The sequence below is a fragment of the Megalops cyprinoides genome, chromosome 19 (assembly GCF_013368585.1).
Source record: "Megalops cyprinoides isolate fMegCyp1 chromosome 19, fMegCyp1.pri, whole genome shotgun sequence".
NCBI lineage: Eukaryota > Metazoa > Chordata > Actinopteri > Elopiformes > Megalopidae > Megalops > Megalops cyprinoides.
Genome location: NC_050601.1, coordinates 13331915 through 13356341, shown reverse-complemented (window position 1 = coordinate 13356341; position 24427 = coordinate 13331915). Strand labels below are relative to the sequence as shown.

At 42.3% G+C, this 24427-nt stretch overlaps 2 protein-coding genes across 2 annotated transcripts; one reads left to right on the top strand and one right to left on the bottom strand.

Moving 5' to 3' along the window:
• The first annotated feature begins 6404 nt into the window (after positions 1-6404).
• Positions 6405-7462, top strand: LOC118795100 (histone H1.0-like). Its single transcript, XM_036553460.1, has one exon. It carries the CDS (start codon positions 6586-6588, stop codon positions 7174-7176), a length of 591 nt encoding a protein of 196 aa, XP_036409353.1. The 5' UTR covers positions 6405-6585; the 3' UTR covers positions 7177-7462.
• A 2310-nt stretch (positions 7463-9772) lies between these two features.
• LOC118794178 (mitochondrial Rho GTPase 2-like) lies at positions 9773-22442 on the bottom strand. The gene is made up of 19 exons (XM_036552372.1): positions 22349-22442; positions 21068-21126; positions 20246-20327; positions 19813-19856; positions 17304-17357; positions 16582-16634; positions 15726-15834; positions 15239-15340; positions 14917-15015; positions 14643-14751; positions 14246-14366; positions 13979-14063; positions 13641-13786; positions 13366-13466; positions 13065-13195; positions 12690-12770; positions 12467-12589; positions 11636-11838; positions 9773-11289 (listed from the first exon to the last, which is right to left on the bottom strand). Exons 1-19 carry the CDS (start codon positions 22383-22385, stop codon positions 11172-11174), a joined length of 1857 nt encoding a protein of 618 aa, XP_036408265.1. The 5' UTR covers positions 22386-22442; the 3' UTR covers positions 9773-11171.
• Between the last annotated feature and the right edge of the window lie 1985 nt (positions 22443-24427).

Genomic DNA, 24427 nt, shown 5'->3' with positions numbered 1-24427 from the left:
TGCCATTACAAAATGTAATGCTTTAATCTGATGATCTGTGCACAGCAAGCCTACCGTGACTGCCTTATATAAGAACATAATCCATACAGCAGAAAATCAGTAAATATCTAGTGGCAGAAGACAGTACGAATAAAGTAATTTATGGCATCAGACACTCACCTGGCATGTGCTCAACAGTCAGCTCATGCAATAATATTTAGAGTAAGGAGTGAATGACCGAATTCATTTAAGTGAAGTTCTAGGACACAGAGCTCAGACCCTGCCCCGGGATTAGACTGAGAGCTGTTCAAGGTAATGTACTCACATTTTACTGCAGAGAGCACGAGAGCACGCGCCATTAAGCACAAAATTGAGTTTACTGAGCGAGCCGTGCGCCATCTCTGAAAACGGGACGCAATACCTGTGCATTTCAGCAAAGCGTATCAACCCGTTCCTCGGGCTCTGTCTCAGACACGAATCTCCCTCATCCGTTTCTGTGCCTCTCAGACCAGATCGGCTCTGCACAGCGAGGAGCTGGCTATCTGCTTTCTAAGATGCTGAGTAACCCGAGGGCCTCGTTATGCTCTGTGTGGAAATATGCCCAGACTGCGGCAATCCCTAGTTTACAGAGAGAGGGTGGAGAGGATGCAGTCAGTCTGTCTGCTACAGTGTTGGTCCTGAGTCATACATTTAAGCACGCATATTCTTAATTCTTCCAGTCATCGCATGCTCGCAACTCAGTGAACTAATCAAGAATATTCGCAAGAATAACATGTAAAAAAATGACAGATGAATAATACATAATATGAATGAATAATAATTTAAATTCATTACTCAAAGCTCAGGACAAAGTGGAGTAGCAATTAGTTTGAATGTCTCCTAAGTCTTTATGAAACAAGACAGTGCTCAGGAAGTAAATTTAAAAAAAGTATTTCAACCAGGGAAGAGAGTGACCGCGTAGAGAGCGACAAGAAGGCACATGGCATTGATTCCCTATTAACTACACAACCTTTAGTTAATTCTCTGAAACCAGCTCTGAGGTTCCATCTGCAGAGAACTGTCAGAATCAAAGGGAATAATTGTGCTTTTGTTCCCCTAGAAAGGTCTCCAGAGTCAAAAAAAGAAAAATTTATATTGTGTCACCCTGCTTGCAAAGCCCTGAGTGCTACGCACTTTAATTGACAAGAGGAGACGCGAGAGCAAATTGCAACAATCCAGACACTCTGTTCATGTTGATAAAGTCTAAGAGACAACCATCACAAAGCGTGGGTTTCTGCCCTTAGATAAAGAGAATTATGCAAGTATTAACTGAACCATTAACCAGTTAAATGAATGAATGGTCTCTGCTGACACAAATTCACAAAAATGGAGAAGACTTGTGTTAGTTTTCATGACATGCACAGCTGTGAATCAGTTCTCCTTCACCACATGGGAGAGAGACAGGGAGGTAGAGAGCAGTGGGAACAGAGATCACACAAAGAGTACTCTTGAGTGAACAACAGCTCGGCAATCGGTAATTACAAATCATAAAATTTACACTCAGGCGCTGGAAGGGAATGAGGCGGGTGCGTGTGTGTGTGTGTGAGAGAGAATGCTAATTTCGTATGATTGATTGTCTAATGAGGTTAATAAGTGGTTGACAGAGGATATTAAGAGCTCCATGTCAAACAGGCAGTTATGAGGACCTGGGTGACACTGTGAATGATGGAGGTTGGTGCTGGCAAGCAAACCTGAAGGAGCGTGACCTGCTGGAGGCTGAGGGGATGAGAGGACGTTGGCGGTGTGGGGGTGATATCAGAGCCCAGGGAGAGACCCGTGTGCATGCTGCTGTTTAGCAGAATTGATCTGATCAGCGCTGGCACCGGAGACTGCAGGTCCGCTGCCCAGATGGACTGAGCCGAGTCTTTGTGAAAACAACCCGATTCTGGCATGCTGTCAGATATTCCTGAAATTCATCACAGTCATTTGCCCTGTGGAAGAAGGAACTGTGGCAGAATTCCTCATGTGTATCTGCAATTATTGTAGATATTGATAACTGAACTGTCATGTTTTTGGCAGTCTGAACAACTGTACAAAAAATGGCACAGGAAATTGTAACTTTCGATTCTGCACAGACCATAGAATACAGACACAGTCTTAGTGTCATAATAAAGATTTTTACATCCTCCTTTATACTATTGATTTGTGGAGGATCTATGTATATTATTCCAATTTTGTAAAACATGAGTGTACACATTTCAAATGCAGACTTTCCATATTTTATTTCATTTCAGCTGCTTTTTGAAAAGTTGAAATTGAATTGAAAGTTCAGTTCATGTTAATGCACAACATCAGCAATTGTAGTCAGTTGTTGATTCAAATCCTGTGTCCTAGAATAAGGTGCCAAAATTGAATTGCTTCCGTAAATATTCAGCTGTATAAAATGGGGAGTGTGTAAAATATATATTTCTCTGGATAAGGTTGTCTTATAAATAAATAACCATATTGGTCTGCCTTAAAATAGCAACAAGTCCAGTCATGTTCAAGATACTGGAAGCCCAGTGAAAGCCAGTGAAGTCATTCACTATACTTTCTCAGTGTATGGCCCTGGATGTCTGAAGAGGAGGTTACACACACCAGAGGTAGAGGTCCTCTGCCATGTGTTGAGAGACTGTGCCAGAGTGGAAAAAGCCATCCCATCACTACCCTTAGCTCAGATACCTCACGGCAAACCTCTCCCTCAACTACGATTGCCTACTACTGTAGGAAACAGGGGAGCAAGCTGTCTCTAATGGTGTGAGTGTTGCAGTCAGGAAGTCTTTGTTGCTCCAGATTCACATTGCACGCTGTGGTGCTCTGCTCCTTTTTTTATACTTCCCATGCCACTGCTGCCCTCTACAGGTGAAAACAGGTCCATCCACCACAGAGTCCCACAGAGCACTGAGTTAACAAATGGCAAATATGGATGGACAAACTAAATAATGGGTTTGAGCACAGAGGAGCTATTCGATTTGCAATTTTTTTTTTTGCAGGTAGTACACAATAAAGCCAACAATTCTTACAAACAGCCATCTCCTGAGCAACCTCTACCTGCTCCATGTGCTGCCCTCCAAGTCAGATAGAGAAGAGGGAACATTTTCATTCCAGGGTAAAAAATAGACACACTCATCCTTCAACCAACATATGACAATGACACAGAGAGGACAGCAACACCCTCCCAGAAAGTCAATACCCAAACGTAGATACAGTCATATTTTCTTGCCCATGCACACTCTGACTTGCTATGTAAAAACAAACCAGCAAGAAACACCTTATCTGCACAATTGTGCCACAAAACTGTATCAAAGCAAATTCCAATTTTGATCTATATACATACAGAAAATATACAGAAAATAAAATACCACATACATTACATACATAAGCTAGAGTTGATAATCAAAAATAATTAAGGTTAGATCAATTATTTCATGTTAACTCTTCTGGGTAACACAAAAAACCTACCTCTGGTATATTAATTGTGTTATCTATTATCTTGCAATGACAGGGATTTGAAGGATGATGATATTAATTTTATTCATATTATTAATATGGATATTATTAATGGATTATCCTCTGATGACAGAGAGGCCACAGTTGCTGTAGAAAGAGTGTTCATTGTGTCAGCCACAAAGCCCTGTGGGAGGGGGCAGCAGCTGAAGCAGTTAAGTAGTTACCTGTCAATGTCCCCAAATACTGACTGTGTGCTAAGTAAGCCTGGTCCAGTGGGGCCCATGGAACCATACAGAGAGCACTGAGGTAAAATGGAACAATGCAACTGTATGCAGCTGGGCCCCCAGAGTGGCACCCTCTGCCCATTATGGAGTGGGGAATTCTGGGAGAGTTATGCTTGGGTCAGCAGTCCACTTGTTCTCTATCACCTGCTGACATGAATGTGGTTCTGGAGCCCGCAGTCACCTGTGTGAAACACAACACACATAATTTACCAGTAGTACCTTTGTTTTTCTTTTTTTTTTGATCAGGAGTGCTGTCAACCCTGCTTTTCACAATAAACAAGCTGTGATATACAGTGTAAATCAGGTGACCGGAAAATAATGCAATCAGCCATTTGTTGATAGCCAATTTAAAAGGGCAACGTGTGCTTACACCTAAACAGTTAAAAAAGAAACTTGTCAAGGTGACACAAAGGCATAGATAACTCACACTTTGGAGATTTTTTTTTTTTTTACTTTCGCTCCATCTCTCTTTGAATATAAAGATGAAAAGCAGAGGAATGTGAAAAGCGGAGGGACGGTGGTGCTGGCCTCGCTGTCCATCAGAGTCCTGGAAGCAGAAAGGGTCATCTAATGGCTCAGTGAGCACAGATTCAGACTCTCTCCCTCTTTCTGCCACACACACAAACACACACACACACACACACATACACACACACACACACATACATGATACACTCCAGCTCCTTGTCCCCTCTGGTCTGTAAGGCTGCCTCTCTAACATCTCCATTTGTCATTGTGAGGCAGTAAATGGAGGGAATAAGAGACCATTGCACCTGCCACACTGTCGGCCCTGAGGTGTCTTGGCATCTGTATTTAACCCATGCCTGTAATTCTACTATAAGAGGATTCTAAAAACTAATATACCTCAGATTTAAACATGCATCTGGCAGAAACCTAAACATACTGCTCTGTGCTTAGAATATTATTTGGACACTTGAAATAGCTTTTAAATAAATACGTTCATTTAACACATATCAGTCAATTCCTGGACCTAAACAAATGCACACTGCCATGTGCACTACATTGCAATGCCCTAGTGGAGGCACTAAGAAATTGCCCCCTGTTGTTTATATTCAGTAAAGTTGAAAACAGTGGTGGTTAACTATCAAAACCCAATCCACCACGTCGGCCAGAGCCCAAATCTGAGTCTGTGAAGAAAAGATTGCAACACACACACACACACACACACGCATACACATGCATACACACGCATACACACGCACACACATGCACACACACACACACACACACACACACACACACACACACACACACACACACAGACATAATTAAAACAAGCTGCTAAACTCAGGGTCCTCAGGAGATGCCCTCTGAAAACAAAATAACAACAAGAAAGCAACAGCATTCAGCATAAACTGAGACAGGGGTTGGCTCTGTGTCAGTATAGGCTGCATCTTAATTTAAAAACCCTACTCTTGACAGGAAAGTTGAAGTGCATTCCCCCGACACAGACCTCAAACTAGCATAAAATTAAATGGCTTGTGGACATTGTAGGAAGCAATGCTGCTGAGTGGTGGACACCATGGTACTACACATCCCATCTCACACGATGGCTGACGGTGGTGTGCAGGGCAATCACTTGCTCTTGTTTTCTGTTTGTGTAGGTGTATGGTCTCAGTATTAAGCTGTTATGTGTCAACGGTTTTTTGAATACAGGATGGCTATTTTTAAGTCACTGCCAATGGCCAAAAGTCGTTGGTAAATGAGACACAGGTCAAATTTTTCACATAGTATATACAGCGAAATAGCCAAGATGAACCATCATGTAATTTTTGTCAGTATGCTGACAGAAGCACAGAAGGAAGCAAAAGACATTTCTGTCTACCTTCTTTCAAGTTCATGTTACACCATATTTTTAGCCCAGACAAGCAAGTACAGGTAAATAACCTAAACACCTAAATGTAGACAAACTGTGGTGCATGCACGTTTCTTTGAATAAACCCTTTTACTGATGCTCCTGAAAACGCAGAAACCAGACCTGCTGTGTGTTGGCACCTCTCCTAGCGAACGGAATACAGTAATGAAGTATTTCAGCCCTTTAACAATCAGAAATGAGTAAAGGCCTCAAATACTCTAAACTTAAATATGATTAAATGCAGATTGGTTTTGATAATCACGTATTTATCAATTATACGTTAGTCAAATTTTAAGGTTATAGCTGATTTAAGAGTAAATATGAGCCACGTCACTCCAGGTCCATGGCGGAGCTGTGTTAGTTAGAAAACAATATTGGTACATTAAAAACAAAACTGACAATTTACACATGCTGACTGCCATATTATCGCTACAGTACTGATCGGTATTCCGAGAGCATTAAGCATTTTCATCGGCGGTTCAGTCGGATTGTGTTGAATTTAAACGAATTATGTAAAATTAAACTCATTGCGCTGTGCTTCAAGCAGGTTTTATGGAATAAAAGTTTATCGGGTGATGAACTGTCTGGACGCTCATTCTGCCGTGAAGCCCAATATGTTCACTTTCAAGTTAGGCGACTAGGTGGACCTATATACACCCGGACGTCGGTAATTATAAGCTACTTTGAGGACGAAGAAACACAACCCTACAGTATGGGTTTACCGAGCTCGTTAGAGCGGCTTCTACTGCGTTCTCAATCACGTCCGCGCAGAGGCTTAATAAAGTCTCTGACGCGCTGCGAAACGGGTGCGTCTATTGATTTGAACGCTTTGAGCAGCCTGGCCACAAGCTGAAAAGGGTTTCTGTGGAGCATAAAAGGACAAAAAGTGAAACTGGTACACTGGGAATTACTTGGAGTTATAAGCGTTGCCTCTCCCTGTGGGACTGAAGGTGACATATCCAGACAGGGCATTTCATCATGACAGAGACAGCAGCAGCACCAGCTCAGAGGGCGAAAAGGGCTAAAGCCTCTAAAAAAGCGGCGTCGCATCCCAAATATTCAGAAATGATCAAATCGGCCATCGTTGCCGAAAAAGGTCGTGGAGGTGCTTCTAGGCAATCAATCCAGAAGTACATTAAAAGCCACTACAAGGTAGGCGACAACGCTGACTCTCAGATAAAGCTGTCACTCAAGCGGCTAGTGGCAACCGGGGTCCTGCGTCATACCAAGGGCATGGGGGCCTCGGGTTCCTTTAAACTGGCTGCGGCTGACAACTTGAAGAAAGTGTCCAAATCTTCTGAGAAAGCTAAAAAGAAGCCAAGAAAAGCCGTGAAGCCCAAGAAAGTGGTGAAACCTAAAGTGAGCAAAGCTCCAAGAAAAGCTAAACCCAAAGCGGTGGCGAAGAAGGCGAAGAAGACTATAGAGAAGAAGAAAGCAGCAACTAAGCCGAAGAAACCGGCAAAGACACCTAAGATCTCAATACCGGCAAAGACAACTAAACCCAAAAAAGTTAAAAAGGTGAAGCCCAAAGCAAGGACAACTGTCAAGAAAGCTGGAAAGAAGAAGTAAATGGAAACAACATACAAAGGATTCACAGAAAAACAACATTGTAAATAGATTAGGGAAAATGGGAACCCCTACCTTTTTATATCAGGCGGATTGTATATATCGTTTTTCAAGTCAGGTTTTAAGTTCATTGAATCGTTCAAACGATTGTCTTAAGTACTCACTAGGTGCTCTTATCTGTGGATCCAACAAGAACTTGCCTCCACTGTTTTGTGGATAATTGTACCTTTTAAAAACAATTTAATACGCTAAAAGATCATTGTAAATAATGAATAGAATGTGTCTATTTTTTTCCACGCACAGGAGTAATTAATTGTAAGTGCATTTGGATTTAATAACTAGTCATCTGAGTTCACATGTTTAAAATAAAAAAAATATATATTCCGATGCTGCTTGACATTTTTATTCATGTTAATTGCATTCAGTTCTAGTCCATTAAAATACTTTTGAAAAGTCACCAAGGTCTTATTTTTAAACATTCACAGTGTGCTCACAACAATTTCTCATATTTCCAGAATTTCTCTTGTGGACTGCCTTTTATTGACACTAAACCAAGGTCAGACCAGATTTAATGTTTTCCACGGACAGTACTTCTCCGTCCAACAAGTGAGGGCATCAGAAATTCTGTTAACATACATGCCATAGTGCTACTCCCCGCGTAGGGCGCATCAGCCGACTGATCCCGAGATAACACTAGGCCACGTGAAAAGTTACAGATTTGAACTTGCAGATTGTAATATTTTAGTTAGTAGTAAATTGTTCATAAAAAGAAAAACAATGTATAGCTCGTTTCCATATTATCGGGGGGTTGATACAGAGTATGCCTCACTGTAACGATGAAGATAAACGCAGCAAAGCAACACAACAATGTCACTGGGCCGATTCATTATATAATTTGCAGGCACATCTTTATATTTAGCCTACTGAAACTATTTGCATTGTATAGAATTGTACACGAAAGACGCTTTTGATACAAAGCAAAACCTGTTAACTAGTGTGTTGCAATATTATTATGAATATGCATGAATATGAAAAGCTATTATATAAATAACTGATAACTATAATGAAACATTGTTTTATTAATAAAGTTATTTAACCAGGAGAGTGAAACAAACAGAATGTTGCCTTCAAAATCTGACTAGTAAGCATAACAATTACAGCTCGTCAGATAGTGTAAGCACACAATCACGAGAGGGTTGAGAACATCAAACGGTTAAGAGTTCATATTACATCTGAATTTATTATTTAACCACCCAGGGAATGCAAAGGACTGTGTAACCGATCACCTGTAAGGGAGATAATCAGTTGTCCACATGACGCGAACCAGTTTGGGAATTTGACCAGGACCCTGGTGTTAACACCCTTACTTTATCAGTAAGTGCCTTGTGATCTTTAATGGCCAGTGAGTCAGGGCTTTAGTTAAATCCAGAAGACTCTTCAACAGCACACTGTCTCCATCTCTACAGTGGGACACTGATTTTCAACCCTGCTGCAAGGTTTTTTTATCAGTCAAAGCTCTCTCCTGTAATGTCACATCCAACTCACGTTTGTGGAGCAGATTCTTCGTCATGTCAAATGTGGCTTGGAATATGGAAAAGGTGAGTCCTTCTTCATGCTTGTAATTCAGCTGTAAAATAAGGTGACCCATCCCCCCATCCCCCACCAAACACACACACACACACACACACAAAGAAATGAAAGAAATGGGAAGCGAGCTAGTTTTAAACCCCCATTCCAACACACACACACATATACTGTATATCTGAGTGTCAGCAATCAGTGCTGCAGACATCAAATACTTGAATATTTTTTTCCAATTAAAAGAACTTCCTGGCAACAGTATATAAAATGTTGTTTGATAAATATGTTACTGCAACATTACAGATTATAAAAATGTCTCCCTTCCTTCTGTAAATAATTGCTGATGCTACTGTACAGACTGTGGTAGAATATCTCTGGTTTCCTACAGACAAATGCATGAATGATAACTAGAAATATGTAAACATGCCAGTTTATTTTTATAAGCCTAATTGGACAAAGTCTAATTTTACCACAGATGTGTTTTTCAAACAAACCCACAAACTGTATTTAGAGCTGAACCCAGAATTGAACTGAACCCTCTGTGCATGTCTGCACATACCCATTCTGAAAGTGAGGGCCTCGTCCTTGAAATGAATCTAATTGAAATGGAAACAACAACAACAAAAAAAAAACATATAAGAAAATATGTATTGGTACAGCCACTGACAAAATATTCAGGTAAAAAAAGACACCTACAACAAAGCAGTGTTACTTCTGGCACTCTGTGGCCATCTTGAAATAAATGCTCTCATATAATAATGAATTCTGTGTCATTCTCTGTCATTCTTCTGAGTTTGGCAAATGAATCTAAAGCAAGTAAAGCAATTCCCACAGATTACCATGCAGATCAAAAACAGAAACCAATCCCACTGTGAGACACAAGACAGACTGGATGTACCACCGTGTCATACACAGACCCTGATATCTCCATTTATGACATTAACAAGAAAAATAAATTTTATTTTACCATTTGCATACCTTACAAAGAAACTGACATACATGAAAGTAAGGAGTGCTTCTTCCAGCAGGCTATGGCATACAATCCATAGCTGGTTAGTAGTACTTCAGCTGAAAAAACCTGTCTGTTAAGATGTATGGCTAGACTAAGCCACCATTCGGCCACAGCCTGTGGGTTAATACAGTTCTTAGAATGCACTGAAGATGTCGGCATTATAAGGCCACACTTTTAAAATACAGTGGTTCTCAGAGCAAGGATTATTGTCTGAGCAAAGGATGTGCAGATTCAGCATCTTTTGTTAGACAGACATCTTTGACACTCACAGGCAGCCCCACAGAGATATGGTAGAACATCACTGATCCTCCACTATGTAATACTGTTTCACCCTGATACTAATGGAGAGAGGGCTTCCGGGATTGTCTCACTGCTCATTGGGCAGGACATTAAAAATTACATCAAGCAGCAGGATCATCCTGCAGACACACGGAAAAATCTCTTCAAAGCATATTAAAATGTCAGCCCTTAGAGAGATTACTGGGAATAGTCTGTTCCGCAACAAACAGCTCAACAAAAAGCCTCTAAAAACGTGCTTTACTTTTATTCCCATTAAAAATGAGGTGTAGAGTAGAAGGTCATCTACATCATGAATTACTGCATGTTGTTACAATACAATGTTTGAATGTTCCAGTGGGAGGCTATCCTCTTCTGGCAGATCAGACATCAATCTGTTCCTGTGTGAGGCAACATGAATACTTCACAACAAGAGCTGAGCACTTGGTACTTGACTTGAGGAGCCTCCTTGTTGAAATGTCTGTGTTGAGCCAGGGCTAGGTTGAATTCACAGGTCTGGCAGCTCATTCTCCTCTCCATCTGCCCGTCTCCACCAAGGAGTATCAGCTGGTCAGTTTCTCCTGGCTGGGCCCCAACAAGCATCTTCCATGGCAACTGTGGGGCTAATCTTCATTGATACCCAGACATGCAAATGGTTTCATAGTCACCATGATGTTGCTTTAGTGACCATATAATGGACATGTTCCCTTTGAGCTTTGCAGTTTCTCAGCTGACTACTTATTCATTAAAATATATCTGATGTTTTGAAAAGCCATCAAGTCTACTGTTTCTACAAAGAAAAGTCTTTTTGTTTACCTTATGGGAAAAAGGCAACTGATATCCATGTGAATAAATGGGTAAAGTTAAGTGGCAAAAAAGGCTTTGTTTTTTCTCACCTCAAGCATTGTAGCCAATGTTAGCACATACCAAAGTGTTGTTCACAGTGAGGTAATTTTTTCCCCATTGTGTGTGCTTTAAAAGATGACTGTTTCTTCTGCCCTTCAGCTGTGATGCTATTCTCCGTCCATCTGCCTCACACACAATGCAAGGTGTAGAAGGGGTTCCAAGCTCACAGCAGCAGGCAGTCTGCGGTGAAAACAGGGGGGTGGGGGTGGGGGGCTTTTGGGGTCTATTTCTGTCTGATGAAAGCTCTGTACAGTGTGAAGCCAAGGACCGACACAACAGCTGCCCCCAATGCCACTCGCAGCCAGAAAGAGCTGGCACTCATGTCCGAACCGTTGAGATGTCTACCGAAAGAGAGAGAAACGTAACAACAGAGGTCAGCGGATGTGAACGAAATTATCTGGAAGTACTTTCAACGTACACGGCTGGAACCGGAGGTCAGTCATAATTACAGGTGTGAATTAACAACAAACACTACTGTGCTGATAATAAGCTAAAATATAATTACAGGCACTTAAACTGATTAGCATTTAAAATAATAGACGGAAGGAAGGAAGTAAAAAAGTGATACTATATCCACTATAGGCATAATTTTAAGCATGGTAAATGGAGATTTAAGAACATCATCAGTGACACAACTATGAATGACCTCAGATCTTTTAAACTGGTAAACACAGAGAGAGTGCCTACGGGAACATGGCTGCCCAGGCCAGCTTGGAGTAGATGGCGGTACTGGGTGCATCCTGGCTGTCGCAGGAGAAAGGGAGGGGGGGCGGTAGGCGGTGCTTGTAGCAGAACTCTGCTGGGGAAATGCCGTGTTGCTGTTTCTGTTCAGGTAGGTCTGCCTTAGAGGCCACCACCACACAGGGAATGCTGCTGTCCATGTAGTGTTGCTAAGGGGCCACAGAGAGAAAGCAGGGAAAACTGATAAGACAGAGAACTGCCACACCATGGTGGTCACTGGGCTCAACACATCTTCGGCTTCAGCATGGCTCTTTCTTATTTAAGCATGTTGATATTTACAGATTGTACTGAGTCAATCTCACACACGGAATCATTCTACAGCAATTAATAAGTTAAAAGTTAACTAGTTAACTAAAGAAGTTAACTAAAATAAGTAAGAGTTGAGTCGGTTGTTTGTAATGGCAACATAATACATACAACACACAGTACTGTTCTAACTCACACAACAGGCGTGACGAAGGAAACAAAAACTCTTTCAGACTTCTAGCACATGTAACATCCTGTCATACCACACCACACTGTTGCTTAACATATGACTCCTGAAAGCATTTATTAATGGATGTCTGTTTGGTTCAGCCTGCAGCCTTGCCATCATTCAAAGTAACTTCCTTTAGGAGTGAAGGCATTCAGCACATCCATGGCCGAGCTGGCATTTCACCAGCAGTTGCGTTTTTATAGATCAAACTTTCATGCTCACATCCATGTAAACTGGCGCGTGATGCAGTTTCTCTCTGCATTGCAGAAGCTGCCCATCCCAGTCCAGACGCAGCGCCTCACCTTGTAGATGCTGGCGCAGTAGTTGAAGGACTGGGGGTCGCTAACGTCGTACATGAGACAGGCCACGTCGCAGGCTGCGTCCGAGGCCTTGAGGAACTCCATGTCCACGTCCACCTCGTATAGCTGCGCACACACAGGGAGAACGGGATGAGGATGAGCCCTGCACTCACCTCACGCGCGGGGGCGCTGCTGCTGAGGAGAGGGGGGCGGGGCGTGTACTCACGATGAGGTACTTCTCCTGGTTGTTGACTGTGACTGTGTTTATGGTGTAGAAGGAAAAGGCACCAGAGGCACTCTTCTGCTTCTGGGGCACACGAGGAGCAAAAGGAGACACAGAGCTGATGGATACACATGCCATACACTGTAGAGTTTCAGTTTAACCACTGTATGATCTATCAAGAGGAAAGCTTTGACAATACTGAATTGTTAAAATACTCCGCGTCAGAATTTCCGCATTCTGATTTTCAGCGGATTGGAGATCGACAGTTTTGAGGCACATCAACAGTGGCACGTTGGACTTCCCAAAAAAAATTATGTTTGCAAGTCTTGCAGCTTAGGCCTGGTGCACTGCACACCGCCTAGATAAGGGCTCTCTCACCGATAGGCTGCGGCCCAGGAAACCCTGCAGGAAGGCGGTCTTCCCCGTGCCACGAGGTCCAATCACCTTACAGAGGAAGACCGAGCGCTGGGTCTGCCCCTTCTCCAGGTCTACGCTTTTCTCTCTCGTCACTGCAACAAACGAAAGCACTCACTCTGCAGCACACCAAAATAGTACAGCCTCAAACCAGTGGTGTTTTTGTACTATCTTATCTCCTTCCCTGCACATGGAACTGCAGTGTGGCTGCCGCTCACAAACTATGGGCAAACAATGTTGTGGCAGTACAGAGCAGGGGACACACCTGTTATTGCTGCAGTCTGGGACTCCTGCTGAGAGAGGATGGGGTAGCCCAAGTACCCCAGATACTCCAGGCAGCGATGAACATCCAGGTATGCAGCCAACCTGAGGTGGGACAGTCACAGGACAATTGAAAGACTAACAGTGTGTGACCAACACTATACCAATGAGGCGTCGGTGAGGAGCAGACCAATGCGGGAGATAAAACCTGCCGTTTATGAGCTGGGCAGCAGAGGACATGGAAGGGAGACCAGCCCCCGGAGAGGTTCTCATACTCACGTCCACTGACACAGGTACCCGTGCAGAGAGATGAAACCATCCTTGTTAGTTTGAACTGCCATGTACACGTCCTCGCCCCAGGGCATGTAGGGAAACACACTGAACAGGTTTTTCAGCTCTGCAGGAGAGAGGGCCGAGTCCTTGTCCTGAGAAGAGAGAGAGCAACATCCTGCGATAAGCAATATTTTGGCCCTGTATGTGGCTACTGAACTCAAAAATAATAAAAATAATGACTGCCTCACAACAGAGAAGTTCCAAGCGCTCAATCGACTGTGACTGGATACAGAAATCCCTTCCACCACCTATCCACAGGGTGGCCTGTGGTTTCTGTCACTCACCTCATCATACTTCTCAAACAGTTTCTGCAGGAACTGATAGCCAAGATGATTGAGCTCTGTGCTGCAACCCACTGGAACCCGCAGCCTGACACACAGATGAACACAAATCTCTCATCAGCACTGCACACTCTCACATCTTATCAACAACGGGCTGCTTCAGTAAACATAGCCTTCACAGACCCAAAGTTACACCTAACATTTGAAGGTCAACACGCTAGTGAAAGCAAGCACAGCACTGAGAGGACAGAGCAGAGGTAGCGGGCGTACTGGGGGTAGAGGTAGTCGTCTGTCAGCTCCAGCGAGTCGTCGTAGCCAAACCTCCTCAGGATGGTCCACGTGGTCTCATGACGGCCCCTCTGAATGAACAGGGTGTTGAGGAAGAGGAAGCCTGCAGATTGGGGGGAGAGCTGTCACTCAGAACGTTCGCACCAACAGCTGTCTTGTCCCATCACTTATGAGAGCATGACCACACGTTAGGGAATAGCAGCATTCCTGCTGAGGTTCTTACATCAGTTTCATTCTCATGTGCGTAAGCTGTACAACGTGGTTCAGTGACCCATTATGGCTGATCCATCACAGAAACATTGGCTCCAGTACAGTTCAATGCTCGTCACGTTTCTTAGTTCAGAATGAATGTCTCCGAGCCTTCTGCTTCTTGCCTTACCATTCAGTGTCAGCCCATTATCCTGCACGCCATCGCTGGTGTTCTTCCACACCACCGTCTTGACGTCCTCCAGAGCTTGGGGCGCCAGCGGGTTCCCGAAACACGATTTCTGAGGAGCAGAGGACAGTCCACAATGCATAAGTGATCTGGCTCTCCAGTTCCAGTACAGGCCACATTTAGTCATTTTACGAGCACCTCCTAAAAACCCGCGAATGAGAATGCGTGTGATGCAACAGGTAATTCAATCATTCAGCCGCACGCCCTTGTTCCTGACCTGAAAGCTGTTGAGTTCACTGTCGCTGAGAATCCCGTCACTGTCTTGGTCTGAGATAGTGAAGATGCGGCTAAGGGCTCGGATACACATGGGCCTCAGCTGAGAAAGCAAAAACAAACAGCCATGCTGATACTGATAATGGTGACATCACTGCACAAACAGGGGAATCCACCACTGTGGAGCATCTGGCGCAGATGTGACACTGTGTGCCCACCCAGTGCGGCCTAAGCACTCCTTTCTTCCTCTCCAAATAAAGAAAGAGTTTCAGTCTCACTGAGAGGGCCCACTGTCTGGTGGGAATACCCTGCACTCGCCAACTCACCTGTTTGTCTTCTGGGTCGTAGAGAGGAGCAGTTGGGTGCAGCACAGCTTTCTGGGCGTAGTAGAACAGCTCTGAGATGTTCTTCAAGTTCTTGGCAGAACACTTATGAAGAAAGGGAACATTTATTTAAATCACTGCAATGCAATGTTTAGCTGTTCAAAAATTTCCTTCTTTTAGCTGACATTCTTAAATTTCTTCGCAGATGCCGTATCCAGGGTGAGCCTAAGGTTAGCGTTTTTTTTAAACCATACTGTCCATTTATGCAGCTTGACGGCTTGCAGTGCACAAGTACTCTGCTCTGTGGTACAATGCAAGGGCCACCCCCCGCAGCATTCAGGTTACAGCCAAGTAAAACTCACTCACAGGACAGCCCCACAACAGAAATGCCTACATTAAAGCAGCAGACAGCGGGTGCTCATCTCAGGTAACGTGGAGCGCGCTGCACTGCGGTGCATTACCAGAGGAGAGGACGGATCACAGGCCTCACCTCCACGCACGTCTCGATCTCGGAGAACTGGTTCATGATGGGCAGGATGGACTCCATGGCGCTCCCGGAGCGCAGGTCTGACTTGTTCCCCACCAGGATGATCGGCAGCCTGCAGCACCAGCACACAGAGATGCCCCTCTAGCTCCTCTACGCTCTGACAGTCCTGGCTATATGGCTTTCATCTGCACCAAGGGTTTCTTATCCTTTCAGTGTGCAATAAGAAACCCTTTGATGTTGTTCAGAGCTTTGTCAATGCCTCCTTTCATGAGATTTATAGACCAGTAATAACACCAATTGCTTCTCTCAGAAAAGGCATGTAATGCGTATTCTTCACTACATACAGAACTGTGTGTCCTGATAAAACACTGTAGACTAAGGCTGTTTTTGGGGCCTGACCATAACCTAAGGTGAAGAGAACCATGTTAAGGAGATCTAATCAGTACCCAAAATAAATAGCAAACTCAAAAACTGTTTCCCATGTTTGAACATTGCAATTTTTCATGTTGTGTTCAAAGTGCAAAAACAGAATACAACACACAGAAAACCCTAAAATATGAACTCCCATTTTAAAGAGATTTTGTAACCATTTGACAAAGTACAGACTGTATAATAAAATAACCTGTGAGTGATGTTGTATTGAGTAGTCTTTCTTTTCTTTTTCCACTTGTAATTTCATTTATACTTGATTTGAATTGATACAAAATTCTAATTATCTGTGCTTGCATTCTATATTTATTTATTTCTATACAAATATAAAACACATCCTACTCATCACTGTGAATTTGTTGTATTAGAGAGAGTAGAGACAGGCCAACCCATTACGCATGAACAAGCAAAACCAGCTATGTGTCCATACTTGTTTGCCTTCTCCACTCCTCCATTCACTAAGGGGATCCATTTTGTTCGAATCTGGAAAAAAAAGAAAATTGGTCATTACTATAAAATATGTATTAAATGTGAGTTTAATACAATAGCAAGATGATGTTACAAAGAGAATCTGAATGAATATACATGACACTACAGGGAAGCATTATGGTGTAGTGGTAAGGAACAGGGCTTATAACCCTGTTACCGGTCTGATTCCCAGATGGGCACTACCTTTGGGCAAGGTACTTAACCTGAACTTCCTCTGTAAATCTACAGCTTTATAAATGAATACTGTAAAATGGTAAAAATGGAATAGAAATGGTAAGCTATGCAAGTCGTCTGATAAGTCGGATAAGCATGTCTGCCAAGTAAATGTATTTTAACATATTTCTTTCACTGAAATCACACAATGAGAACAGTTCACTACCATTTACTGTAATGTGTGCATGGCCTTGAAACAGACATAAAGAATACAAGAAATGCCCTACTACCGTGTTACAGTTCCATATATTCAAGTACTTTCTAGTTTCAATATTCCTGAGCAGAGGTTTCATTACAGCAAGGTTTTTTGATAGATGTCATTTCTCAGATTGGGTCAGCATCAGTGCCCTTTATGCCCCAAAAACCCAGTGCCTTGAACGGCCAAGCCCCATGTTTCCTGAATGAGTATGCTTCCACCTTCTGGCCCTCACTGTGTCTGCAGTGACTTACCTTTTCAATGGTGTCCTCCTGTGTGATGTCGTACACCACACACACCACATTGGCCTGCAGGGGGAGGAAATGTCAAGCCTGGTCAGAACTATTCTGGAATGTCTGTCAACAGAAAACATTTACTGCTTCATCCTTCAGTACAGGGGTAGGCTCTGAGATGAAAGAGCTCGTTCAAGGTTGGATTCACTTCTCATTTATTCAGTACACTGTATGACATACTACCACAGTGTGAAGACAATGCAGCTCTTATCCTCTGCTCTAATGCGCTGCTCAATAACATTGATTTTGTATAAAACACTACAGGACTACAATACATTTTTTCTTCAAATGATGAAATGCTTTACTCATACCTTTTGGAATAAAGATATTTGGCAAATGATACTGAATATAGCAACTGCTACCACCCTACCATGTCACAAGAATTAAAAAGTATCCATCTGAGCCTGAACATAAATATTGTAACCAATAATGCATTTTAATGTTTCCCAGCACAATATCACAAAATGTGAAATAAGTTACTTGGATAACCGAAACAGCATTTAATAGTATGTCCACAAGAGGGACACAGAGGCACAGATTTGTACTAAGATAGCCTTTTTCCCAAATGTTCCAAAAGTAAGTAGCTGTTAGGCTGAAAAATCAAACATCATGTACCCTAAGTCCAACTAGATATAAAGGTATTTAAAGCAGTTACAATGAATATTCTAATTAAATGCACTGGCAAACTGAAGAAACTCCAATTTAGGAATAAAAACAAAAGAAAACAAGCCAATCCACTTGGCTAGTGTCCAGAGTACTTCCAGACAAGACTTCTTGAATTTGCTGGTGTGAAACAATCTTGCAGAGCCACCTGACTCCGGGCACTGCACCATATTTTCCAGCTTTTTCATGCTATTCATCCTTTGTTTCCATTTTCTGTAACCCTAACAAGGTAACGTCTGACTAACTGCACATTCTGAACAGCCATCTTTGTGGCAGGGAGATACAGAAGGTCTTACAGAACTCACAGCTGACAGGAAGCAAATTAGATTCACTCTGTGCTGTCAGTCATATCGTGTTTCAATAGTCAATCATCTTTAAGAAATTCAAAATCGATTAAAGTATCAATTATCAATTAAAAAAAGACACCACTATTCACTTGTTTAAACACTGAAAGAAGAAAGGAGAATTGCAGCTATACTTGACTTACTATTAGCGTGAATTCAAGTGTCTCTGCCAAATGCATGTGGCATTTTTTTAAAGCTTTCTTGTCTGACAAAATGTCGCAGTGTATCAAAACGCAGGGGGCAAAGCAGAATGATTCACACCTACTTCAAAATCTGTTTCTAGCAGAGTGACTAACCCTCCAGTGTCCTTCCCCCAGGTTAAACATAACTGCAATAACTTTGTAAAAGTCCTGTCCTCTGATTGAAACTAACATATGTCCAATCCATCCCATGACTTCCTGGTGCCTTGACAGACTGTGTCCCTGTATGGGACTGGGATATGATGGGGAGTTCACACAGTGGCAGTGGGGAACATGTGCCCTGACGGTACGGCAGCAGCTGGCCCTCCAAGCAGAGCCCTGACTTAATCCTCTCTGAGTGGACTTCAAAAAAAAAAAAAAAAAAAAAACATGCCGAGCTGCTCTAAATCTATCTCCATAAACGTTTCAGCCGCAGGAGCACCGAGTGTGACAGACCTTCAGACAGACACTGAGAGTGCACGCCCATCAATATGGTTTTTTTAAGCAAATGTAAACGCTACTCACGTCAACCAACTCAGGACTTGATAATACTCCTAACAGAGAACCTTATACCCTGGAGCCAAGAATATTTTTTTTTACCTGAGTACACAATAAGTACCACTTCAACAGAAATGGGCAAGATTGATTCTTGCCTAAGTAGCTGCCTGAGGGGACACAGCCAGCAGGAACACATGCAATGATGGAACTTGCACTCTTACACACTGAGCCTTTTTAGGCACAGGCTAGCATCAACTGTGGGCTACCAACACATACGTATATTGTAGCCAGCATTGTTCCAGTCAGCTAATACTATGAAGAGCAATGTTTGGTTGGCTGCAAAAAAACCTTTCCTGTGCTGACACTTCTTAGCTTAATGTTATGCTATATTGCCTAGAATCATCAGAATAATATCGAAAATATTTCTGTACTTCCTGAAATATTAAAGTGCTTGCACACTAAATGCGCTGCAGCCAATCATTTCTTAAGACTGGCAACAAAGATGCTGTTAACCCCAGTGGCAATCAGGGACCCTACAGCACATTAGGTCTTTCTGCCATCACCCTAGTTACTCTAGCTAACACATTTTAGCTTTGCTGGTCCTCCATTCCATTTGGCGGTATAGCATATTTATGATTCAAAAATGATTAATGTTTGACTGAAATCTAATCTGACTAACCAGTGCCAAAGCTATCTAATTTATATTCCTACATACGCTAAGCAGTGAACTTCTCCATACTGTGCAGTGGACTTTCCATCCCAGTAGCTGGTAAAGCAAGAACTTACTTTGACGATCTCCTCTCGTAACACCTCATCTGTCTGCTCGCTTTCTGTAAAACAAGAACACATCCCACTATGTGAGGAAAAAAAACAACCCAAAAAACCTAGGGAAAGCACCTGGATGTGCCACGATTTTACAAATCTGACTTGTTAGGGGCTGTGTTTGACAAAACCTCTTTCAAGAAATGTATTTGTATTTAAAGATGCAAAGAAATGTACATGTTGTATTATAATTGAAAATTAACAACACATTTCTCAGTGAAAAGCCCTGGGTGCCCTTCAAATATGAGTTACACATTACCAGGGAACACACATTACCATTTCAAGGGTTACTGCTCAGAGCTAGCTCTCCAGGGCACCACTTCACTGTCCCAACAGCTACTGAGATGCATGCATTAACAGTGCAGAGTGGCACTGGGGCGGTTAGGCCGCCATGTACCTGAGTAGTCGACAATGTGCGTGGGCACCTTCTCGGGCGTGACGTCAGCAGGGATGGTGATCTCTTCAGCGCGAAGGGGCACCTGAGGGCACCACAGGCAATATCAGTCTAATGCGGTACAGCAAAAACCATGAACTGGGAACAGCCAAGCAAGTGCAAGTGTTTCAAACACATGTAATCTATTCTATACGGGGAAAATTCATATCTGGTACCAAATGACAGTTTAAAAGTAGATCAAACAATGCATCTTCCTCACAAACAAGTCACTGAATACTACACTGATAACAATGAACATCTCTAGCACTTTTGAACTGATATAGTACTGATAACCTACATGAATGCTGGAGGAGTTCTGAAGGCAGGATTACATGCTAGGGTTTTTGACTTGGATTGGTAGCAGTGTAGCATAGTGGTAAGGAGCTGGGCTCATAACTGAAAGATTGCTGGTTTGATTTCCTGCTGGAACACTGTTGTTGTACCCTTGGGCAAGGTACTTAACCCAGGACTGCCTCAGTAAATATCCAACTGTATAAATGGATAACACGTAAAAATTGTAGCCTATTTAAGTTGCTCTGGATAAGGGTGTCTGCTAATTGTCAATAATGTTGATTACAATGATTCCTCCAGATGAAAATAAATAATCCCAGTCATATTCAGTTCTAATATGCGTCAGGAAAATACAGCTGTCATTTTAAAAAGAATAAAAGACGTTACTCCCCAAGAAAGCTATCCCAGAATGGCTCAGGGTACTGTGGCAGCATAGTGGTGTTTTGTGAACTGTGTGGGGGAGGGTTGGGGAGTTGGGGCAACATAGGTACTGACCTCTTCAGGGAACTCCTCCCCTACCAGAGACATGATGAGTGATGTTTTCCCCACCTTGGCTACAGGCAAAGGCAGAATGACAAGCAGGTGAGAAAACCAGGAGGACAGGTACAACATACAGCTGGCAGTGAAAGCAGCTTCATTTGCTAACACCTAGTTCCTCGTTGAGGACAGTTGATCTCTGGTGCTTCCCTACTATAACACCTACATATCAGCACTTTATGATGAATGATGTGAATAGCTGTTGCAGATCTAGTCAGACCTAGAGTCTACACACCTTTATGACAATTCATCTTTTAATTTTTATTTATTTATTTATTTTGAGGAGAGCTAGTTAAGGGTTAAGGACCTAGCTGGGAATCCTGGCAAAGGTAAGTAGGCCGATAAGGCACAGCCGTATTCAAGAGGAGAGCTGAGCCCTGGGCTGGACAGGGAAGTCCACACCCACACCACAGCACTTAATAGCTCATATTGCCATGTTGACGGTGACTACGTGCCGTTGCAACACACTCCAGGTGTGCTGCCATTCTCAGGGTCACCATTAGCAGGTATTTTACCAAGCTTTCTGCTCCACTGGTTTGGTATTACCAAAACATGTACATATTTCTACTCACTGTAAGAATGCACACAAACAGCAAGGACAACTAATACAATGAGGAAATATAACTATCTCGCTGGTGAGCAGGCTCTGTTTTCAAACCGTGCCGGAGTCGAAAGGTTACGCCTATCTGCTCATTCTTCAAGCAAGCTAAAACGGTTTAGTCCCAGCCTTGTGTCAGATTCCGGCCGCTGACACTTGCTAACAACATAGCAAACTATCTCAACTCTTTCCATACGATCGTCAAGCTACATTTAAGTTACGGTATTAGAGAGATGGCAGTCGCATACTTTAGTCTTTAATACGAAAATGTGACGTAGCTTCCCAGCATAATTAGGCACTGGAAACTCTCAAGTTCAGAAATTACGTTAGGTAGCTAGCTAGCTAGCAACATTTTCAAACTGTCAAACTCAACTTATACAGTGCACTAGCTAACGTCAGAACACAAACGCACTATTCACATTTACTGACAGTTCAGACCAAAACAAGATATTCTCAAAGAGCCATCATTAATAGATTTAGTACTGATTTAATTTTACGACTTAAAATTATTTTCGCGACAGCTGGGTGACATTTTTCTCGCGGTTACGAATGGCTAACTGTTACCTGCCTATCTGTAAAGTTTTCAACAGGAGACAACTAGCTAGCTAGTTTGGCTAGCTTAGCTTATGTTACACACTCACGTTCTCCCAACAGCAGTATCCTGACATCTCGTTTCATGTTTCCTCTCACTTTCTTCCAAGCGTCTGTGTTGACTGCACACCAAGGTAACGTGTCTCGCAAACTGGCTATCTGTAATTGTTTAATTCAACCACCAGTTCACGTTTCTGCCTGACGTCTCTTCCATTCTGACTCCCTCCAAGGAGAAACGCGCTCAACTTGCTTCCGGTTTCCCGGGGCTGTGCTCTATCGACACCTGCCGTCAGCGGAGGCGTACTACATGACTGGCAATAGTCGCTAGCTATTAACGTTAAAATGGGTAACGCCAAAGTCAAAATCATATTAGCAATCTATTTTTTTTCTTTGCCTGTGCTAAAGAGCTAGAAGTAGATACTGGATGTTAGGCGAAGTAAAGTTTGTGTATGCTGAGTGAAAACTAAAAATCTTTCCAGTAATACTGCGTATTATTTCTTTTCAAAACTGTAAAAACCTTAGTCTGCATACATTATAATTTACACAGCATTTATCTGTTTTGAGTATATTTAGCTAACATGTAAATGTCTCAGGTGTAACATCAATAATTGATAACTGTACTGTGAGACACCACTACAGTAAGAATTTTCACTAATTTGAAAAAGATAACCTTTAGAGGCACTTCTCTTTTCAGCGTGTCAGATCATTTAATGTATATTATTTCAGCAAGGATTACTCTGGAAAACACTAAATTATTACTACCACAATTTTTTCATTCCCAACTTCAATCAAATAAAAGATATTGAAGCTTGATGCTTGGAAATGTTTTAACATTTCCCCCTGTATAGCAGTGTAAACCTTTCAAATATATATATATATATATATATATATATATATATATATATATATATATATATATATATATATATATTAACATGAAAAAAAGAATTTTGATCATGGACTCAACTAGATATCATAGATGAGATCCTGAAAACAAAATATGTTTAATAATAAAGTCAAACACTCAAAACATCCTTTTAATATGTCTTTGACATTTATGAATTGTAGGCTACTTATTATTACAACCACTCAATAGCAATACCCTTGCCATGCAAAAGAATCAGTTATTTTGCATTTTAATTTTCTTATGCATAGAGAAACTAAAACTAGGAAAGTGATATCCAGCAGTGTGTGAAGTGTAGTCCAGCTGGGCATGTCGTTAAGTTGAATTGGGTATGTAGTGCTATCCAACTGAGTATGCTGCTGTCCAGCTGGGAGCATCTCACTTTTCAGTTTGTTACATTGTGCTACCAAATTCACTATGCATCTAGGGCTTGCATCATTCAAGGAACTATTCAAATTATCATGCTGTCTGAGCCAGTCACAAAGAAGAGATCATTACAAAACAGAATTCAAGATTCTGATGTTTGGTCTCATTGTCCCATTATAAAAGTCCTTTTCCCTTCCCTAGGGCTTGTGTGTGTTGTTGTGAGCAGGTGGTGCCTCCCTTAGCAGGACCTTTTGGAGTGGGACATGATCCACCTGCACTGTGACTACAGATGAGGACATATCCTCAATAGTCCACCTAAGGACATCAGAACAGGAAGACAGGATGACGCACATGGATCACAGAAATGAAGCTCTTATGGGAACAGACAGAGGAGGGAGAAGACTTCCCATTTGGACCATGTGCAGTGGAAAAGCCCTTGAAAGAAAAGCTCAGATATGTTGACCAATGGGGCTTTTTTATAGTGGGACAATGGCTTTCTTAGTCATCTGTCAGCATTAGCAGGATTATCAGTGATATTGGTTAATTGTCAAATCAGGTTTAAAGCAATGAGAAGATCTTGTGTGTGTGGCTAAGAGGCACCTATACCTACTGAGTGCAAGGATTCTTCCAGAATTCCATGGATGCCATTGTCATTGAAATTCATAAGAAAAATCAGTCATAAATACTCTGCACAAACATGTGTAAACAGACACTGGTCCCCTGCTAAAAGAACAAGTAATTGAATAATTAATTTGGCTCCAGCTAGGGTTACAATTTGGTATCAAGAAAGGATTTGTCATCTTTTCAGCACTGAACTGGTTTTATGTGGTGCCACTGTCATCTTATGAAAGCTCTCAGT